The sequence below is a fragment of the Amphibalanus amphitrite genome, unplaced genomic scaffold (genome assembly GCF_019059575.1).
Source record: "Amphibalanus amphitrite isolate SeventyFive unplaced genomic scaffold, NRLGWU_Aamphi_draft 000619F_arrow, whole genome shotgun sequence".
NCBI lineage: Eukaryota > Metazoa > Arthropoda > Thecostraca > Balanomorpha > Balanidae > Amphibalanus > Amphibalanus amphitrite.
The window spans coordinates 84,560-103,262 of record NW_024882113.1 but is presented as its reverse complement, the minus strand read 5'-3'; the positions used below and the strand labels follow the sequence as shown (position 1 = coordinate 103,262).

The 18,703-nt window shown below is 53.9% G+C and overlaps 1 protein-coding gene across 1 annotated transcript; it reads right to left on the bottom strand.

Moving 5' to 3' along the window:
* Nucleotides 1–30: 30 nt before the first annotated feature.
* Nucleotides 31–17,723, bottom strand: LOC122363413 (CUB and peptidase domain-containing protein 1-like). The gene is made up of 2 exons (XM_043332667.1): nucleotides 17,268–17,723; nucleotides 31–1,200 (listed from the first exon to the last, which is right to left on the bottom strand). The coding sequence occupies exons 1-2, from the start codon at nucleotides 17,721–17,723 to the stop codon at nucleotides 370–372; spliced, it is 1,287 nt and encodes a 428-aa protein (XP_043188602.1). The 3' UTR covers nucleotides 31–369.
* Nucleotides 17,724–18,703: the final 980 nt, after the last annotated feature.

The window sequence follows — 18,703 nt, the reverse complement described above, 5'->3', positions numbered from 1 at the left end:
AAGGATGAGGGTGGTTGAAAAAGCCGTAAAATTTAAAAGTCAAAGTTTATTGAACAACAAATAAGCGAAGTAGAGCGTATGAAGAGGGGGTTTGCCAGTAACTATGCTCAGTACAAAGCACCAGCTAACTACTTCACTGCAGACATTATCAGACATCGGCGGTGACGTTTTAACCTCCTTCAAACCGCCAGCAGGGGAAAGGAACACTCTTGAATGCAAATAATTGGCAGAGGATCGCACATAACAACTGGAACGAATTCATGACAGTCGGCAAATATTCGATGGTCCATAATCGGGCAGTATGTCGATACACGGACAATAGCCGAGCACGGTCTGTAGTCAGCATGACTGGTCGGGTCGACTCGTGGTCTAGGCGCTGCAGTACTGTGCGTCGGCCGTGTTGGACTGGATCCACGTGAGCGCCTCCGACACGCGAGCGAACACGTCCGGGCTGTTGGCAATGGCGCACGGCTGGCCGAACGAGACGACGCCGATCAGACGGAAGCTGCCCGAGACCTCGGTGACCAGCGGGCCGCCGCTGTCGCCCATGCAGACGCCCTCGCCGCCGGTCGACTTGCCGCCGGCGCAGATCATGCTGGTGTTGATGGTGGTGCCCCAGCGCTGTCTGCAGTCGGACTGCGACCAGACGGGCAGAGTGATCTGCTGCAGGCTGGTGGCCTGCGGGCTGGTGGCGCCCAGACGGCCGAAGCCACTGGCGATGGCCGTGGCGCCGGCGTACGTCTGGCCGGCCTCGGCCAGGCACACGGGCGAGATGGTGCTGCTGTAGGTGATCTCGCGGTCCAGCTTGAGCAGCGAGAAGTCCCAGCCGCTACCCGAGGCGTCCGTGTACTGCGGGTGGTCGATGATCTGGACGACCGAGTAGCGCTGCTCGCCGGCGTCGGCCGTGCCGATGTTGTGGTCGCCGAGCAGGACCTGGATGCCGCTGGCCGTCTGGCCGGCCGTGCAGTGGGCCGCCGTCAGCACGTAGCGGTTGTTGATGATGCTGCCACCGCAGAAGGTGCGGGTGCCGCCGGGGCTGACGAGGCCGGCCTGCCACGGGAAGGCGCCGATGGCCGCCTCGGTGCCGCCGACCACGCGGACGGTCTGGCGCTGTCCGCAGCGGCAGCCGCCGGTCGAGGGAGCCTGGGTGGTGCCCGGAGCCTGGGTGGTGCCCGGGGCCTGGGTGGTGGTTCCACCCACCTGGGGCACGGTGAGGGTGCACTGGAAGCCGCTGGACGTGCCGAACGAGTCGGTCCGGAGCTCGATGGCGAGCTGCGCCGCGGTGATGGTGGGCACGTCTCTGGAGCCGCAGTAGCGCACGTTGTTGATAGAGAGGAAGTCACGCCAGCAGAAGAAGGACGCCTGCAGACTGAAGGGAGAGCAGCTGATGCTGACGGCCTGGCCCTCGGCACCTTGCACGGTGACAGCCACCCATAGGTTGTTCGGGTACTGGTTAGGGAAGTTGGGCGTGGTGAAGCGGTAGTTCCCGGCGTTGAGGACCTGTACAGCGCGGCTCGGCTGCAGAGTCAGCGGCACCACCTCTTCGTACGGCACCGGATCGACCTCAGCGCCGTAAGGCACCGCCTGCCGCGGCTGGCCGGGCTTGGCCACGGCCACGCCCAGGGCGAGGCAAGAGATGATCAGCAGACGGTTCATGGTGAGTTGATGCCGACCCTCCGAGCAAGAGCCTTATATCCTACACCGCCGACGGGCACAGGTGTGCCCCGGGCCCCTCGGCGACAGCAGGACTCTGGCGGGCTGTCCGCCGTCCCATGCCGACTGTCCATAGCCCTGTCCGGAGACGGAGCCTCAAAGACACCCGTCAGTTCCCTGGACGCGTGCCGGTCCACGATGCAGCGGCGGGTCGTCAAAAACACAAGTGTCTCTGTCAGCGTGCGAGGCTATGTCGCTTGAGCGAGACAGCTGGAGGTATATATATGACGTCAAGAACAGCGTTTGGAGTGACATGTGCCAGGACGCAAGTGGCGATAATGTGCAATGTGCATGACAGTTGGCCAGATCGCGTAGAGTTTTATCTCTCCTGACGTTTTTTTTTTCGCGATGGCTCGGGTCTAGGGACGCGTTGCCATTAGCGATAGTGAGCTAAAAGCTGGCATGCCTATTACATTTTATTCAAGCTAGCTTTTGTACCTGATACCAACGTCCAATTACCTACCTATATTTTTTAATCAGATCAGACCGCTGTCATATGATATCACAAGTGACCCTTTGCAAATGCACAGTCCAAAAATGTTGCAACTTTGCAACGCCCCCAGTTCAATTTAACACATTCAATTTGACATCAATTTAGCACGTTCTCTGAAAATTTGAGCGAAATCCGTCGATGTTTTCTTGAGATAGGGACGTTTACATAAGTGACGTCATGTCACGACATTTTCGCCTAAAAAAAACGGCAAAAATTCAAACGCCGCTAACATCTTCATTTTTAAAGGAATCAAGACGTAACAAAAAGGTAATACGTGAATCTACCTTGTCTATCAAATGACTATTTCGGTTTTTTGAAATTTTTGATTTTGGTTTTTTTTTCTAAAAAAAAAATGACTTTTGGGGTAAAATAATTATATAATCCCAAATTTTTGGTGTATCGAAAAAACCGGATTGCATGTCAGATAGTGGTCTATGTGCACCTACATACCAATTTTTAGAAGAATCGGTTCAAAAATGTGGGAGTTATTCAAAATTTTATGACGTCACAACACACAATTTTCTTTGAAAAATGAATGTTTGGAAGTTCTATACCTCGTACGGAAACAAAAATAGCACCATTCGATTCGCCGTGAAAAACATGCATCAGATAGACACCTTTTCAGGTCTTAAAAACCAACTTCAAAATTTGACCTCACTTGACCTGACCTTGACTTGACCTCGACCTGAAATTTATCCAGATGTGGCCCATATCACATATTGAGTGTGCCTATTGAATTATATGAATAAAATGACCCATAAAACATGTGTCGAACATGCCCTTTTCTATGTTTCGTTTTTGGTGACCTGACCTGACCTTGAACTTGACCTTTGCATGATATTGTATACAACGAATATTGTCTTGGTAGCCTATGAACACGTTTTGAGCAATCACTCTCAGTCCATTCTTCGGCAACTACGGTGCAAGGCCGATACTGTATAAACTTGCATTTTGTACCCTTGACCTGACCTTGACCTCTGAACTACTTAAGCAAAAAAATGGGCTCTTAAGATCCACCTTGTTGAGAGCTTTCGATTGCCGTTTTCCCCGTCTTTCTACGACCATCGGTTCGGAAGTTAGACAATCTGCCCCCCAGCAGGGCGCGTATCCCCCCCCCCCCAGCAGGGCGCGGGTTAATGCTGGCCGGGGGCTATTGGAGGCCAGAGGCCCATCCGACCCAATCTCATCGAGCTCATGTGGTACTTTTAGCTCGAACTCGGTTGGTTTATTCGTGCTCTGGTCAAGGCTCTTGGTTTGGCCACCTTATCATGGGATGACATCTTGTGCTTGCCGAGGGAGCAGCCTGGAAAAAGTCTTCTTTCTATAGGTTCAGAAGGCCAGTCATGAGAATGTAGAGCATGATGACGTCTCCTCTGTGCCTTCTATAAAGCAGGGACGTCAGCTGAAGCCTGCGCAGCCCCTCCTGATACCGGAGATGTCGGATGTCTGAGACGAGTCGCGTGGTCCAAGTTGGACAAATAATTATTACGGAGCGAGCGAAGCGAGCGGTGTCTTTCCTTAGATTAACGGAAATTTCTGAGTATGAGCGGCCGGCCGTGCGGACGCTTTTGCGAGGCTTATATCTCAGCAACCACTTGACCGATTTACATGCAGTAAATTTTGTAGGGTAGCTTCATTCCTTCTACCAAGTATTGGACTATTCCCGATGCATGTGGGTGACCCCTTATGCACGTGCCACGTGCAAAACGAAGAGGTGTCAGTTTTGTAATTGTTGCAATATCTCGGTAACTACTTGGCCGATTGCGCTGAAAGTTAGCATGTAGGTAGGCACCCACTAGGCACTGCATATCCATGTGCCAGAGTTGGGGTGCTGCTGCACGTGCGCACGTGCAGGGGTCGTTTCCAGATCTCGAGAACGGCTCGACCGATTGCGCTCGAATTTGGTACACAGTTAGGGACCGGTTAGTAGGGTGCCGTGCACAAGTCAGTTGGGACCCATTTTGCACGTGCGCACGTGCAGGGTGCCGCTTCCAGATCTCGAGAACGGCTGGGCCGATTGTGCCCAAATTTGGCACATCGCTAGAGACCGGTTAGTAGGGTGCCGTGCACAAGTCAGTTGGAGGTACAGTCACCAGCAGTTGCTACCCATCACCCCCGGACGGCGGGGGAGCAAGCTACCACCGCCCCTGCGAGACTAGCGCCGCCATGCGCCAAGAATTGGAAACACCACGTGACTGAGGCCACGTGAGGGCAGGGTCACGTGATGGAGGGGCGGAGCATAGTAGCTTTTGCGCCCGACACTAACTGAAATGCGGCGCTGTGATTGGGCGCCTTAGCATGAATGAAACCCCGGCGCCAGAATCAGCCGTTCGCCTTATATGGAAAGTGAGCCTTTGCGTTTCACTGTTCTGTATTGGTTTGAGAGCCACGGCACCATACGAATTGTGAGCCCCTTTGAACGGGTCACCGCCCGAGGCACTGAGGCGACGGCTGTGCCGGGCAAAGTCTAGCCTGATGGGAGAGGTGGGCCAGGGAAAGTGCGATCGAGCAGCCACTGGGACGTGGATTGGTATTATCCAACCGCGACAAACGATGTCAGCAACCTCTTCTCGTGTCATAGACAGTGTCTATGACACGAAAAGCTAGACAGACAACGTGGGTAGTGCCCAATCAAAAGCTACTAAACGATCCAATTAAGAAGTTGGCGAGTTAGCCAGACCAAATAAAAAGTTTTTAATTCGATTTTGGTTGACAAATGACATACAAGCCCGCTGTGATGGACCAAAAAAGGAGCTGAACAGTTCATACAACTTCTAAAAAGCTCAACGATTTAGAAATTCAAAAGTTAGTTGAATGTTAAACTTCAGCCTGCATAGTTAAACTCTGGTCCGGCGCTGGCAGGAAGCTTATATTGCCACTTGCAATTCCACTACGTTGTAATATAACCAATAGTTCTGTGAGAGCAGCAACTGAAAGCCCCGGCGCCGAGAGGGGGGAGGGCGGCGCGAAACGGCCCCCTCTCTCCTTTTCAGTCGATATCTCCTAAAGTATAGCAAATGTCGCCACCAAACTTTCAAGACCCCTCCGGGCATCATTTTTACACCTTGTGACCAAATTTTTCCAGAGCTCTTATAAAGGTTAGTCACAAATGACGTCAGAGGGATGTCATGTTCTGTCATTTTCGACCCAATAAAAGGTCTAGCGGGAAGAGCTGTCACGCTTACAGTTTTGAAGATAACGAAAAATATTCAAGATCAAAAAGATGTAAAATAAACAGCGCTACCAAACTGCTAACTCTTATTAATCGGTGAAAAATGCGACCTTTGACCTGACTTGTGACGTCATGGGTTGCACCTAGGTCAACGAAACCTGGTAACAAGGTAGTTCCCTGGTGGGGCTATCGAACGCTCTTTGAATGTTCAAAATCGGTCGGTAACTTTCCGAGATCTCAGGTGGAAGGCGAAACGGCTGCACCACCCGATCAGGTGGTAGGGTCTGCCAATAACCAAAGGGGGCGCGGATTATTTATTCACTCATACCAGGGTTGTGCTTGACTCATGAGTCGAGTGAGAAATTTGACTCAACTCTGACTCAAATGAGTCAGATTTGAGTCGAGTCGGATAAAATGCTGAACTGTTGAGTTGAGTCAGAGTTGAGTCGGACAAAAATATTAAGGTGTTGAGTTGAGTCAGAGTTGAGTCAGTAAAATAACTTTTGACATTGAGTTGAGTCAAAAACATTTAGGAACATGAGTCAGCTGACTCAACTTTCTAGAAACAATATATAGTATAAGTTTTTCATTCTCCCCCCGCTTAACAACTTAGGCCTGGCCCTGCTGCCGGATTTTTTTCATCCCCCCCCTCCCCCGCTCAACAACTTTTTTATCTGAGTCAATTTTGAGTCAACACACTTCACTCAACAAAAAATTTGAGTCAAGTTTGAGTCAACTCATATTTTCATTGAGCCGCTTGAGTCATGAGTCGAGTCAAGGGAAAAAATCAGCTCCTTGTTTGAGTCAGAGTTGAGTCAGGGCATTCTGAAGTTGAATGATGAGTCGAATCGGCAAATTTTTTGAGTCGAGCACAACCCTGACTCATACAGTGTCATTTATTTTGAGAACACCTTTCTCACGCCATGACATGGTCCTCTCGTAATAGAACGAGATGACGAGTGTTTTCACGCCTCCTTATGCACGGCTCTAAGTGTCATTGAGCTATCAACTCTCACCGGTTTTCGGACAATGAAGTTCTTAGTTCTTACTGAATCCAATTTTATTTCAAACAATTGTCACTGTGCTAGTTTCATTCTTATACGTTTTTGAAAAAGCGCTGAAGAAGTCTTTAATAGACGAAACCGGTCCACTTATTCTTTTTCTAATTGTTTTTTGAATATATTCGTAGACTACTGGCTTTTTACTACAAAATTTGAGAATGTTTGGTATTACTTTGACCCGAACGACGTGCAGCTGAATTTTCCCTCTTGAATGATTATGGACAGCTCGCGAAATTAACTTCAACCATAAACTACCGACAAGCAGAAGAAAATCCGATACCAGCCTACCTCAATCCTCTCACCTTATTCAACCGTTGAAACGTTAAAGGCATTTGTTCAGTCCGAGTCGCTATGTCGACCACCCGCGCCGTGCTGGGGGGGGGGGGCGTTTTTATGCCCTTCCCCCTCAGGTTTTTCGCGAATATCTCAAAAACGGCAACGCGACGCGTAGCGCCATTCAAGGTCAGGTCACCAGGTAACGTCAAGTGACCTCACCTCAGAAAAAAAAATCGAAAGCTCGCTGTAGCTAAACCGACTGAGCGATCACTTTAAAACTTTCAGTAATTGCTTAGGGTAGCAGTATGTATAAAATGGATACCTCGGATTTTTTATATCTGTGACCTAAGGTCAGGTCAATTTTGCGAGAGCTCCATTAGGTATAAGTCAATGGGAGAAAATTGGAATGGGCCTCTTTTGGACGAATTTCGTTCTACACCCTCTCAAACATCGGTCCATAGGTAAACATGACACACTGAATCGGAAAATTGCACCTGTGACCCCTGTGTGTTCCCCTGAGGTCATTTTAGGACATAAAAGGTCTTCAGCAGTTCTTTTACTTTTGACAGAGACGTGCTAGAGCGGTGAAAACACCGTTGATCTGAGGTCAAATTTGAGGTCAATCAGAGCGGTGCCCTCTGGGGGCTAAACCGTTGATCTGAGGCCAAATTTGAGGACAGGACATATTGGCGAAAGAGCGTTAAAAGAGCTATCGAATGCGCTTTTCCGCGGCACTGTAGCTCTACTGGTTCCCGAGTTAGCCGTCGGGTGTTAAAAATCGTTTGAAAACAACAAAATTTGACCTTTGATGAACCCTGGTGACCTGACCTTTGCCCTGACCTTAAAATGACCGAGTGTTTTCCTCCTTATTTTTGACGCTCTTTCGATTGACGCTTACCGCGTGTCACTACGTGACCCAGGAGCCGAGTTAGACGGAGGGGCGTGAAACGCTCCCCCCCAGCACTCGACGGAAAGTTCATGCCACCAACACGGCGCGGGTTAATTGTTATGTTAGGTAGCTCCTGCTGTAAGCTGTGGAGTGTGGAGTCGTGGACCTGATCTTGAAGGAACTGGGCCTAACATTTTCATAGCAAACGTAAAAAATGTTTAATAGGTTTTGCAAAAAAATAGCATCTCTTTTATGAAACATTTGCAAAACCTTCAACATCATCCCCAGAACCCATTAGTGCCGAGCTCCCAACAACGACGACCATAAAAGCGTCCCCATCCCGTCATAGGCGGCGGAACGGGGAGGACACCGGGGAACCGTGCCCCCCTTTGATTTTGGCATTTCAACATCAGCCCTATGAGCGTTGCATGGAAAGAATAGGACCAAAAGTCGGCAGTGCCCCCCCCCCCCTTAATTGAAGGTGTTCCGCCGGTACTGCATCCCGTCAACGTGGGTTTATCATAAGGTTGCTAAGATTTAATTTCCAATCCGAAGCAGTAACGATGAAAAGCAAATTTACATTTTACATGTGAAACTTTTACCCTCTCTGGTTTTCCTTTTCTGTCTCTCTGTTCTCTCCTCCCGTCCTTATCCCTTCCCTCCAGTCTTTCTTAGCTCTCTCTCTCTCTCTCTCTCTCTCTCTCTCTCTCTCTCTCTCTCTCTCTCTCTCTCTCTCTCTCTCTCTCTCTCTCTCTCTCTCTCTCTCTCTCTCTCTCTCTCTCGCTGTCTCGCTCTCTCTCTCTATCGCTCTCTCGCTCTCGCTCTCTCTCTCTCTCTCTCTCTCTCTCTCTCTCTCTCTCTCTCCCACTTTCTCTCTCTCTTTCTCTCCCTCTCTCTCTCTCTCTTTCTCTTTCTCTTTCTCTCTCTCTCTCTCTCTCTCTCTCTCTCTCTCTCTCTCTCTCTCTCTCTCTTTCCTCACAATATTCTCGACTGTCACAGCGTTGTAGGGCTTGCTTCCAGACAGGTCCAGGCGCTCCCCACTCCGCAGGCCCCAGCCCACACGGCTCAACCGCCCAAACACCCTCCGGCGGATGACCTCTGACCTCGGCGACCTGACCCCAGCCGACCGATCGCGTCCCTCTCCACGCCTCCGCCCCGCTTCCCCCACTACAGCTGCGTAGTAATTGTAGCGTGTGCAAAGGTCACGTGACATTATTTACTTCTGCGGTTTGTTCGGCTGACAAGAGATGGCACTAGTGGTCTGTGGATCAGAGGCGGGGCTAGGTTCTACGACTTCTTGGGGCACACTTTAGGGCAGAAAAGAGGTTTTTTGGCTCCCCATCCCAAAATGCTTCGAATATACAAAAACAAGTTAGATATTCGAAAATCGGAGGACCAAACGGATCGTTTGACGTATCTTGCGCGACTGAGAATTGATCGGTCTTCAAACCACTGAACAAAAACGAGGTGATTAGTAGCAAGTGCTGGTGACTGTACCCCCTCGCAATTTCGCACGTGCAAGGCCCAACCTCTCGCTCGCTCCGTTAGTCGCCCCAAAAGGCGTTATACTGGTACACTATTATTGATCCTCCCCGGGCGAGGGGAAGGGGTGGGGAAGGGTAGAGCCGGTTATAGGTTGATCGACAGAGACTCTATCCTCTGCACCGGCTACCTTCTAAGGCCTCAGCACTGACAGCAGCCGCCTGGTGCTGGTAGACTGCGCCGCATGACTTGAGAGTTAAGCGGCACAGTCTAACAGCACCGTTTGACACCGTCCCGGGTCGCCGGGCGGAACGCTTTGTAGATCGACCGTGAGCAGTGCAGTGCGACAGTGACCGAATTCACCCAATATCCCTAGTCTATACGCTTACGTCCCACACCACTCTTTGGCCCACGCCTAGGTCTAACCACTAACCACTCTCCTAACCACTCCTAACCTCTCCTAACGCCTAACCACTCTCCGGCCCGCGCCAGCCGCTTAGCCGAGCAAGGTTACCAAGGCTCTGCACCCCTGCATTGCTGACATCACGGCCGACCTCCAAAACGCTTCATCCGGCGACCCGGGACGGTGTTGTACAGCGTGGATATGCTAAGCCGCTAAACTCTCAGTCACGCGGAGCAGTCTTCCGGTGCCAAGCGGCTGTCTAGAGCTGAGATCTCAGACTTCGGTAACCGGTTGATAAAGAGTCCCTACGCCCTATCGATCAATCTGTACTGGACTGTATGTTGATTGTCGTGAAGTGACAGCGCGTCTGCCGGGGACGTCGGACCAATCTTCGCCCGTCAGCGGAGGTCGTTGCGATGGCGCCCGCCCACATCGAGACGAGGTACATTAACCCTCGCCCATGTAGGGGGGGGTTGGTGCAACCCCCCCTGAGACTTTTCGGAAATAGTGCAAAAACGGCGGCGCGCAGCGCCGCCAAATTTTGGGTACCTTATGGGGCAAACCTTGCGCATCTTTTGATAAAAAAAAATTGACCGGGTCATGTCAGGTCACGGAGTTATGACGTCACAAAGGGAACAGCCTCCGGCCGGATTTTCACAAACTGAGTGCCAACGCCCGAGGTTTCCTGCCGGTGGTACGGACATCGGTTGATGGATCGTGATGAAACTTTCCATGCATGTTGGGGCAAGTATTGGCTATCATATGGTATAAGAAACTTGACCGGGTCAGGTCAGGTCACGGAGCTATGACGTCACAAGAGAAACAGCGTCCGGTACTATTTTTGAAAAGCGCCCGAACCACTATTTTGCTAATTCTTGTCACCTCAATGGGAATATGCAGCAATATTAGCTTCTATAGGGAGCAAATGGACCTGCCAAATCCAAAAATACAATCAGATTTCAAAAATTTAAATTTTGATTTTTCGAATTTCTGCCGCCGACTGTGACCTTGCCGACTTCCGGCGCTCCCAACGCGCCATTTTTAGAGCTAGGGAAACGAAATACATACCAAACAATAGAAAATTGATCAAGGAACACGATAGTGAAGGTTTCAAGTCGATATCTCCCACCGTTTTGCCGCAATCGCCGCCGAAAGTTGAAAAAGTCTATTTTTCCGAAAATTTGACCTTTGACCGGTCAAAAGTAGGTCAAATGTTGACCTAGGACCAAAAAATATACCACCAATCGCGAGATCTCGGCGAGAGCAATCCGTTGGTTTTTTCCGCTAAGCTCTACGACGCTCCGTTTTCAAACGCCAAGGAAGGGTCGCACCAACCCCCCCTGCATGGGCGAAGGTGGCAGATCGCCGTTTACGGGCGAGGGTTAAAACGACAGTTTGGCAGTTACTATCATCGGCAATGCAATTGGTTTGCAATAGAGCGCCGAACCAGTGCAAAATAGATAAAGATAAATACCTTTCTTTATGGCTGTCAAATAGAAGTGGAGTGCCACCATTCAATACTGTAGCGGAAAATCGCAAGAATGTGTGCTTTCTTCGAAAATGAGATCATATACCGGGTGGCCCAGAAAAAACGTTCCCAACTTTAAATCAATATTTCTCAGAAAGTGATGAAGATACAACATTGAAACTTCCAATAGTCAATGCGGCATACATTTTCAGTAAATGGTATGATTTTTATGTTATTCGGTCAATTACTTTTTAAATGGTTCGTGTTTCTAGCATGCCATGTAAAAATTACTTTTTTGCTCAGATTTTTACTAAAAAATATGAGTGAACGGGCCACTTCCATCTCGGCACCACGGCCTGCAGCCATGACTGCTACTGGCAACTAGTCTCGTTGATGGTTCAGGCCTCAGGGTGACACATTCCCTCTAGCTTTTTTTCCTTATTCGGTCGATAACTAGTTGATCTTCTTGAAGGGAGGGCGATCAGCAGTAACCCATGCACCGTGCCACTCCTGCTCGAAACAGGACTTGTTAAAACAAATGGCATCCATTAACACTATTTTGGCTCAGTATTTGAATATTTGGCACATAAGTGGGACAAAAATATTTAAAATAACAACACACGTTCTGGTTTCATTCACGTGTTCTATTTTTTCATTCTTTTTTCGAACATGGTACGTCTAAGCCAATTATTACTGCCGTTCAACATCGGCAAAAAAAGCAAAAACGTGTTACTTAATTCAACATAAGATTGCTGGCTTGAAAATGATGTTACAGTGTTATAATTTGGGATATCAATGCGCAAAGAAGTGACGCTACCTTGATGAAAATTTTGGCTCGTTATTTGCACTCGAATTTGAGATATAGGCCTCCAAAGTTCGGAACGTTTTTTTGGGCCACCCGGTATAAGTAGAATAAAGAACAGACACTTGAGCAGCCGAAAATATAGGTATAAACATTTTAATCGCTCAACAGCCTTCAAAACTGTTGAGGTTATTGGCAACGCTGCTTGTCATATGTATATCTCGTTTCTCGTTTCCGCCTTTTAGCAAGCAGTCTGGTCGGCAAGAATGAGGGTCTGGTGGTTGAAAAAGCCGTAAAATTTAAAAGTCAAAGTTTATTGAAGAACAAATCAGCGAAGTAGAGCGTATGAAGAGGGGGTTTGCCAGTAGCTACAGCTACATATGCTCAGTACAAAGCTTCAGCAAGCTACTTCACTGCAAACATCAACAGACATCGGCGGTGTCGTTTTCACCTTCTTCAAACCGTAGCAGGTGAAAGAAACACTCTTGAAGGCAAATAATTTGCAGAGGATAGCACATAAAAATCTGAACGAATTCATGACAGTCGGCAAATGTTCGATGATCTAATCGGGCAGTATGTCGATACACGGACAATTGCCGAGCACGGTCTGTAGTCATCATTGCAGGTCGGGTTGACTCGTGATCTAGGCGCTGCAGTACTGTGCGTCGGCCGTGTTGGACTGGATCCAGGTGAGCGCCTCCGACACGCGAGCGAACACGTCCGGGCTGTTGGCAATGGCGCACGGCTGGCCGAACGAGACGACGCCGATCAGACGGAAGCTGCCCGAGACCTCGGTGACCAGCGGGCCGCCGCTGTCGCCCATGCAGACGCCCTCGCCGCCGGTCGACTTGCCGCCGGCGCAGATCATGCTGGTGTTGATGGTGGTGCCCCAGCGCTGCCTGCAGTCGGACTGCGACCAGACGGGCAGAGTGATCTGCTGCAGGCTGGTGGCCTGCGGGCTGGTGGCGCCCAGACGGCCGAAGCCGCTGGCGATGGCCGTGGCGCCGGCGTACGTCTGGCCGGCCTCGGCCAGGCACACGGGCGAGATGGTGCTGCTGTAGGTGATCTCGCGGTCCAGCTTGAGCAGCGAGAAGTCCCAGCCGCTGCCCGAGGCGTCCGTGTACTGCGGGTGATCGATGATCTGGACGACCGAGTAGCGCTGCTTGTTGTTGTTGTTGTTGATTTTCCCTCCGGCCGCGGGTGGCCCCGCGGCGTAGCCTCATCGGCTCTGGAGGGCCCTGAAGGCGGCCACCAGGGCCGCCACCACGTCACTGCGCCAGACCTCGTCGGGTGTTGGTAGGATGTTCCCTACGGCCGGGATTCTGAGGCGAACACCCATCAGGCCCGGGCACGTGAGCAGGATGTGCCGGGGGGTGTCCGCCTCTTCGCCGCACAGCGGGCACCGGGCGGCCTCGCATAGCAGGTCCCGGCATTGGGTGCAGGCGGCTGAGGGGCTCCGGCCGATGGAGTGTAGGAACTGGGTCGATCCACTCCAGTGGCCAGTCCGGATCTGGTGGACATCGATGGCTGCCCGCCGATCCAGGCCGGAGACTGGGGGCGGGTATCTCGTACCCATCAGCTCCCGGTACCAGCCGGTCGCCGCTCTGCGTGTCGGGTCTGGGTATGACGGTCTGTCCCTGGCCGCCTGGTCCCTGGCTAGACGGGCCGCAGCCTTGTAGATGGTGTTGACGTCGATGGAGGCGATTTCTTGTTCCAGCGCCGCCGCCTCTCCTGCCAGCACGTCCGCCGCCTCGTTGCCTGGGATCCCACAATGCGATGGGACCCACTGCAGCGTCACGTGGCGGTCCGGTGTGGCGATTTCCAGCAGGCGGCTCCATATCTCCGCCCCCTGGACCGTCCTCTGGGCCGAAGGCCCCTCTCTCAGTGCAGCCAGGGCAGACTGTGAGTCGGTGCAGATTATTATTGGCAGTGTGTCGTCACGAGGGTGTGTCGCCAGGTGTTCCAGGGTCATTGCGATGGCCAGCATCTCCGCCCTGAAGCTGGAACAGAGCGCTCCTGCGGGCCTCTTCAGCTCAGTGCGGTCATCATCGGCGTGGACGACCAGCGCGCCGGCCCCTCCACTGAGAACGCCTCCAGTCGCCGACCCGTCGGTCCACACCCAGGTCGCACATTGGGTCAGGGACGCCAGGTGGTGTAGGGCGGCTTCCTTCTTCGTGGAGGCGGCAGCTCCGGCTGGGAGCCCCGCTCCGATGTCCAGGTTGAAGCTGATCGTGCCGGTCGGTTGCCAGGGCGGGGGGCGCACGGGGAGCAGCGGCTCCACCGGTGGCTCCACTCCAAGGGTCCGCCACACCTCCCGACCCAACTGGCGCCATCCGCAGACGGTCTTGAGGCGCCGCGGTGGGTCCGCCACGGCCAGTCGGTGTAGCGGGTCCTCCTCGGGCAGTGCCATGGCCTTCGCCAGCATCCTCGCCGCCAGAGCTGTGCGGCGCGCCGCGACCGGGGGCACGCCGGCTTCGGCCATCACTCCGTGGATGGGGGTCGACCCGATGCAGCCCGTTATGACTCGGGCCGCGGCACGCATCTCGCGTTCCAGAACTTCAATGTTAGTCCTGGCGGCCGCCGGCATCCAGGCGGCCGCCGCATGCTCGGTGGCTCCCCTAACGTAGCCGTTGGCGACGGCCCGGAGTTGTCTCTCCTCCAGGCCCCAGCTGCGACCGGTGATTCGTCGAAGTTGAGAGATGCGAGGGCGGACGCGGCGGCGGAGGTTCCTGCAGTGGGGGCCGAACCCCAGAGTCCTGTCCAGCGTTACGCCGAGTAACTTCAGTTCAGGGCCTCCTTCCACCGTCTGGCCCGCCACACGGATGCGGCAACCGACGGCGTCCCGGTGGCTCTGGGACAGAACTAGAAGCTGGGTTTTCTGGCCCGCCACCTCCATCTTGTTCTCCCGGGCCCACTTGACCAGGGTATCGGCCGCTCGTTGTGCCCGCTCCCGCGCGACTTCAATCGTGTTACCCGAGCACAGTGTGGAGGTGTCGTCCGCAAACATGTACGGAGTAGTGCCCGGCAGGGCTCGGAGGGTTGACGCTAGTGGGGCCGACCACAACAAAAACAAGGTCGGGGACAGGACACTGCCCTGGGGCAGCCCTGCCCTGTAGACGCGCTCGCCGCTCCTTGCTCCGTTGAGCTCGACACAAGCCCGCCGGTCTCTGAGGAAGCTCCACACCCAGGAGTTGAAGCACGCCGGTACTCCCATCTCAGCGAGCCGGGCACGCAGGAGGCGATGGTCCACCTTATCGTACGCTCGTGCGAAGTCGTACGCAACGAGGACGAATCTCTGCGCCGACTCACCGTCCGGCAGCTGTCTCCGGGATGGGGGGCACGGCTTCAGCTGCCATCCGTCCTGAACTTGTTGGGTTAGACGAGCGATGGCATCCTCCACACCCCGCTTCTCTCTGAAGCCAACCTGTTCAGGCGGGATCATGCTTCGGGTTGCGATGATGTGGTTTAGTCGAGTCGCGACGAGTCGTTCGGCCAGTTTGGCGATGTGGGATGTCAGGGCAATCGGGCGGTAACTTGCTATGAGCCGTTGGTCCTTCCCGGGCTTGGGAATGGGCACGATGACGGCACGCCGCCATTGCCACGGGACCAGTCCGGTAAGCCACGAGGCGTTGATGAGACGGAGCAGAGCTCTGCGAGCCACCGGGCCCAGATGTCTGAGGTGCTCGTTGCACAGGTCATCGGGTCCTGGCGATTTCTTCAGTTGGGCGCTGGAGATTTGACGCAGCAGTTCTTCCTCCGTGAACGGTGAGCAGCAGCCCGTTCTGTTACCCCTGCACTCTACGCAGGTGCGGACTTCGGCTTCTTTCAGCTGTTTCTTGGCCCGGCGATCGATGGACTTGGCTCGCACCTGTCTGGAAACGTAGGCGTACGTGCGGTTGAACGCCGTTGCCTTGTCCCTGTCCGTCACCAGGGTGCGGCCGTTGTCTTTCATGGTTTCTTGTTTTCTGTGGTTGTCATCTGACGCTCCCTCCCACATCTTCAATATCTTGTGGACCCGCCCGAGGCTCTGGTGTTTGTTGAGGTCCTTCGACACGAAGTCTCTGAAGTGTCGTTGAGAGACGCGGCGCTCGATGGAAGCGGCGCGTCTCTTGGCCTCGATCCAACGTGCCTTGGCCTGGGGGTCCCTGTTACTGTTTTGCATGGCTCTTCTCGCCGCTCTTCTGTCTTCGATTGCCTCCTCCAGCTCCGGGTCCAGAGCCCAGGGTTTGGCGTCGGCTCGTGCCCCTCTTGGTACGTGGGCAACACTAGCCTGTTGGAGGATCGAGTGGAACCTGGTAGCCATCTTCTGAACTGGTTCGTGTTCCGATTCCGCTCCTTGGAAGGCGGCTTCGCACATCTCTTGGAAGGCCAGCCAGGCGGCTTTCTTGAATGACCACTTGGTTTTCCGGATCCTCTTGGGGGCCGACTGTCCAGTCTGCAGCTCCAGGAGCATCGGGAGGTGGTCACTGCCCATGTCTGGGCCTGTGTCCCACTTGCACCTCCTCGCCAGGGACGGGCTGCAGAAGGCGGCGTCCGGGGCCGACTGCCCGCCAGATCGGTAGCTGGTGAAGGTAGGGCGGCCGTCGTTGAGGGTCACCCAGCCGGTCCTGTCCAGCCACGCAGCGATCTTCTCGCCCGTCTCATCCGGGCCTTCGCAGTCCGCGTCCCACAGCGGGTGGTGGGCGTTGATATCGCCGGCGACGATGGTGTTGTCGCTAGTGGGGAGGTAGTCGGGATCGAAGTTGTCTTGTCTCTCGTCTGCCTCATCTGAGCGGATGGGCGGGCGGTATATGTTGATGATGTCCAGATCGGGATTACCAGGTAGGCGAACGCCACAGATCTCGGTGGTGTCGTCTGCTCCGGGCTTGAAGGGGCCGCTCAGTACTGTGAAGTGACGACCGTCACGCATGTAGATGGCGACGTCGCCTCCCTTCACAGGGCCACCAGCTCTGCGGCCTCTGGAGCGTCGAGTCACGACTGGGGGCTGGAAGCCAGGTATCCTTGGTGCCGTCTTAGGGAATTGGCCCTCTTGTACCGCGAGTACGTCGACGTTGGCCTCAAGAAGCCAGGGGGACAGCTCCGCAATCTTCGGGCGGAGGCCCTCCGCGTTCCACACCACGAGGGTGAGGAGACTTCTCCGGGCTCTGTTACGGCGATATCGTCGGTTGCGGGCTCTGCGACGGTGTCGGGTACCCGGTCTCACAGCTAGCGCTGCTCGCCGGCGTCGGCCGTGCCGATGTTGTGGTCGCCGAGCAGGACCTGGATGCCGCTGGCCGTCTGGCCGGCCGTGCAGTGGGCCGCCGTCAGCACGTAGCGGTTGTTGATGATACTGCCGCCGCAGAAGGTGCGGGTGCCGCCGGGGCTGACGAGGCCGGCCTGCCACGGGAAGGCGCCGATGGCCGCCTCGGTGCCGCCGACCACGCGGCCGGTCTGGCGCTGTCCGCAGCGGCAGCCGCCGGTCGAAGGAGCCTGGGTGGTGCCCGGGGCCTGGGTGGTGGTTCCACCCACCTGGGGCACGGTGAGGGTGCACTGGAAGCCGCTGGACGTGCCGAACGAGTCGGTCTTGAGCTCGATGGCGAGCTGCGCCGCGGTGATGGTAGGCACGTCGTTAGAGCCGCAGTAGCGCACGTTGTTGATGGAGAGGAAGTCACGCCAGCAGAAGAAGGACGCCTCCAGACTGAAGGGAGAGCAGCTGATGCTGACGGCCTGGCCCTCGGCACCCTGCACGGTGACAGCCACCCACAGGTTGTTCGGGTACTGGTTGGGGAAGTTGGGCGTGGTGAAGCGGTAGTTCCCGGCGTTGAGGACCTGCACAGCGCGGCTCGGCTGCAGAGTCAGCGGCATCACCTCTTCGTACGGCACCGGATCGACCTCAGCGCCGTAAGGCACCGCCTGCCGCGGCTGGCCGGGCTTGGCCACGGCCACGCCCAGGGCGAGGCAAGAGATGATCAGCAGACGGTTCATGGTGAGTTGATGCCGACCCTCCGAGACGGACCGCCTTATATCCTACACCGCCGACGGGCACAGGTGTGTCCCGGGCCCCTCGGCGACAGCAGGACTCTGGCGGGCTGTCCGCCGTCCCGTGCCGACTGTCCATCGCCCTGTCCGGAGACGGAGCCTCAAAGACACCCGTCAGTTCCCTGGACGTGTGCCGGTCCACGATGCAGCGGCGTGTCGCCGAAAACACAAGTGTCTCTGTCAGCGCGCGAGGCCATGTCCCATAGCGGGACAGCTGGAGGTAGGTATATGACGTCAAGAACAGCGTTTGGAGTGACATGTGCCAGGACGCAAGTGGCGATAATGTGCATAGCAGTTGGCCTGATCGCTGACAGAAGTTTTATATCTCCTGACGTGCCTATATCTAGTCTTTCAAATAGCTATATCTATGGCAATTTTGGAGATATTTTGTTTATTTTAGGCATGTGTTAGGCCAATAAATTTTTCTCTGACATGAAGCTCAGTTTTCAAAAATTTCCATAACTTAAAATAGTATCTTAATAAATATCAATTTTGAGTTTGAAAATCTGACTTTTGCCCGGGACCGTACTCACCGGTCCCTAACCATGTGCCAAGTTTGATCGCAATCGATCCAGCCATTCTCGAGATCTAGAAGCGACCGCTGCACGTGCGCACGTGCAACAGCATCCCAACCGTTGACATATGGATATGCATTGCCCGGGTGGGTGCCTTTGCCCACATGCCATGTTTCAGCACAATCGCTCCAGTAATTGCCGAGTTATTGTAATGGGAGCATTTGGTACGTGTACGTACCGTCATGCATCGAGAGTATCCTATGTTTGGTAGAAGGGATGCAACTACCCAACAAAATTACGTAAGTCAATCGTCCCAGTGCGGTGGTTGTTGAGACATAGACCTCTTAAAAAAGCTACTTCAGAGGAACAGCTTGAATTGAACGCCATTGAATTTTCACGTGGCACGTGCCA

Bases quoted from the DNA above. Each gene is read 5' to 3' on its own strand.
- LOC122363413 (XM_043332667.1), bottom strand. From the start codon at position 17,723: ATGAACCGTCTGCTGATCATCTCTTGCCTCGCCCTGGGCGTGGCCGTG. The intron at 1,201-17,267 runs GTGGGTGGAACC...ACCGTGCCCCAG, and splicing joins GCACCCTCACCGTGCCCCAG to GTGGGTGGAACCACCACCCA.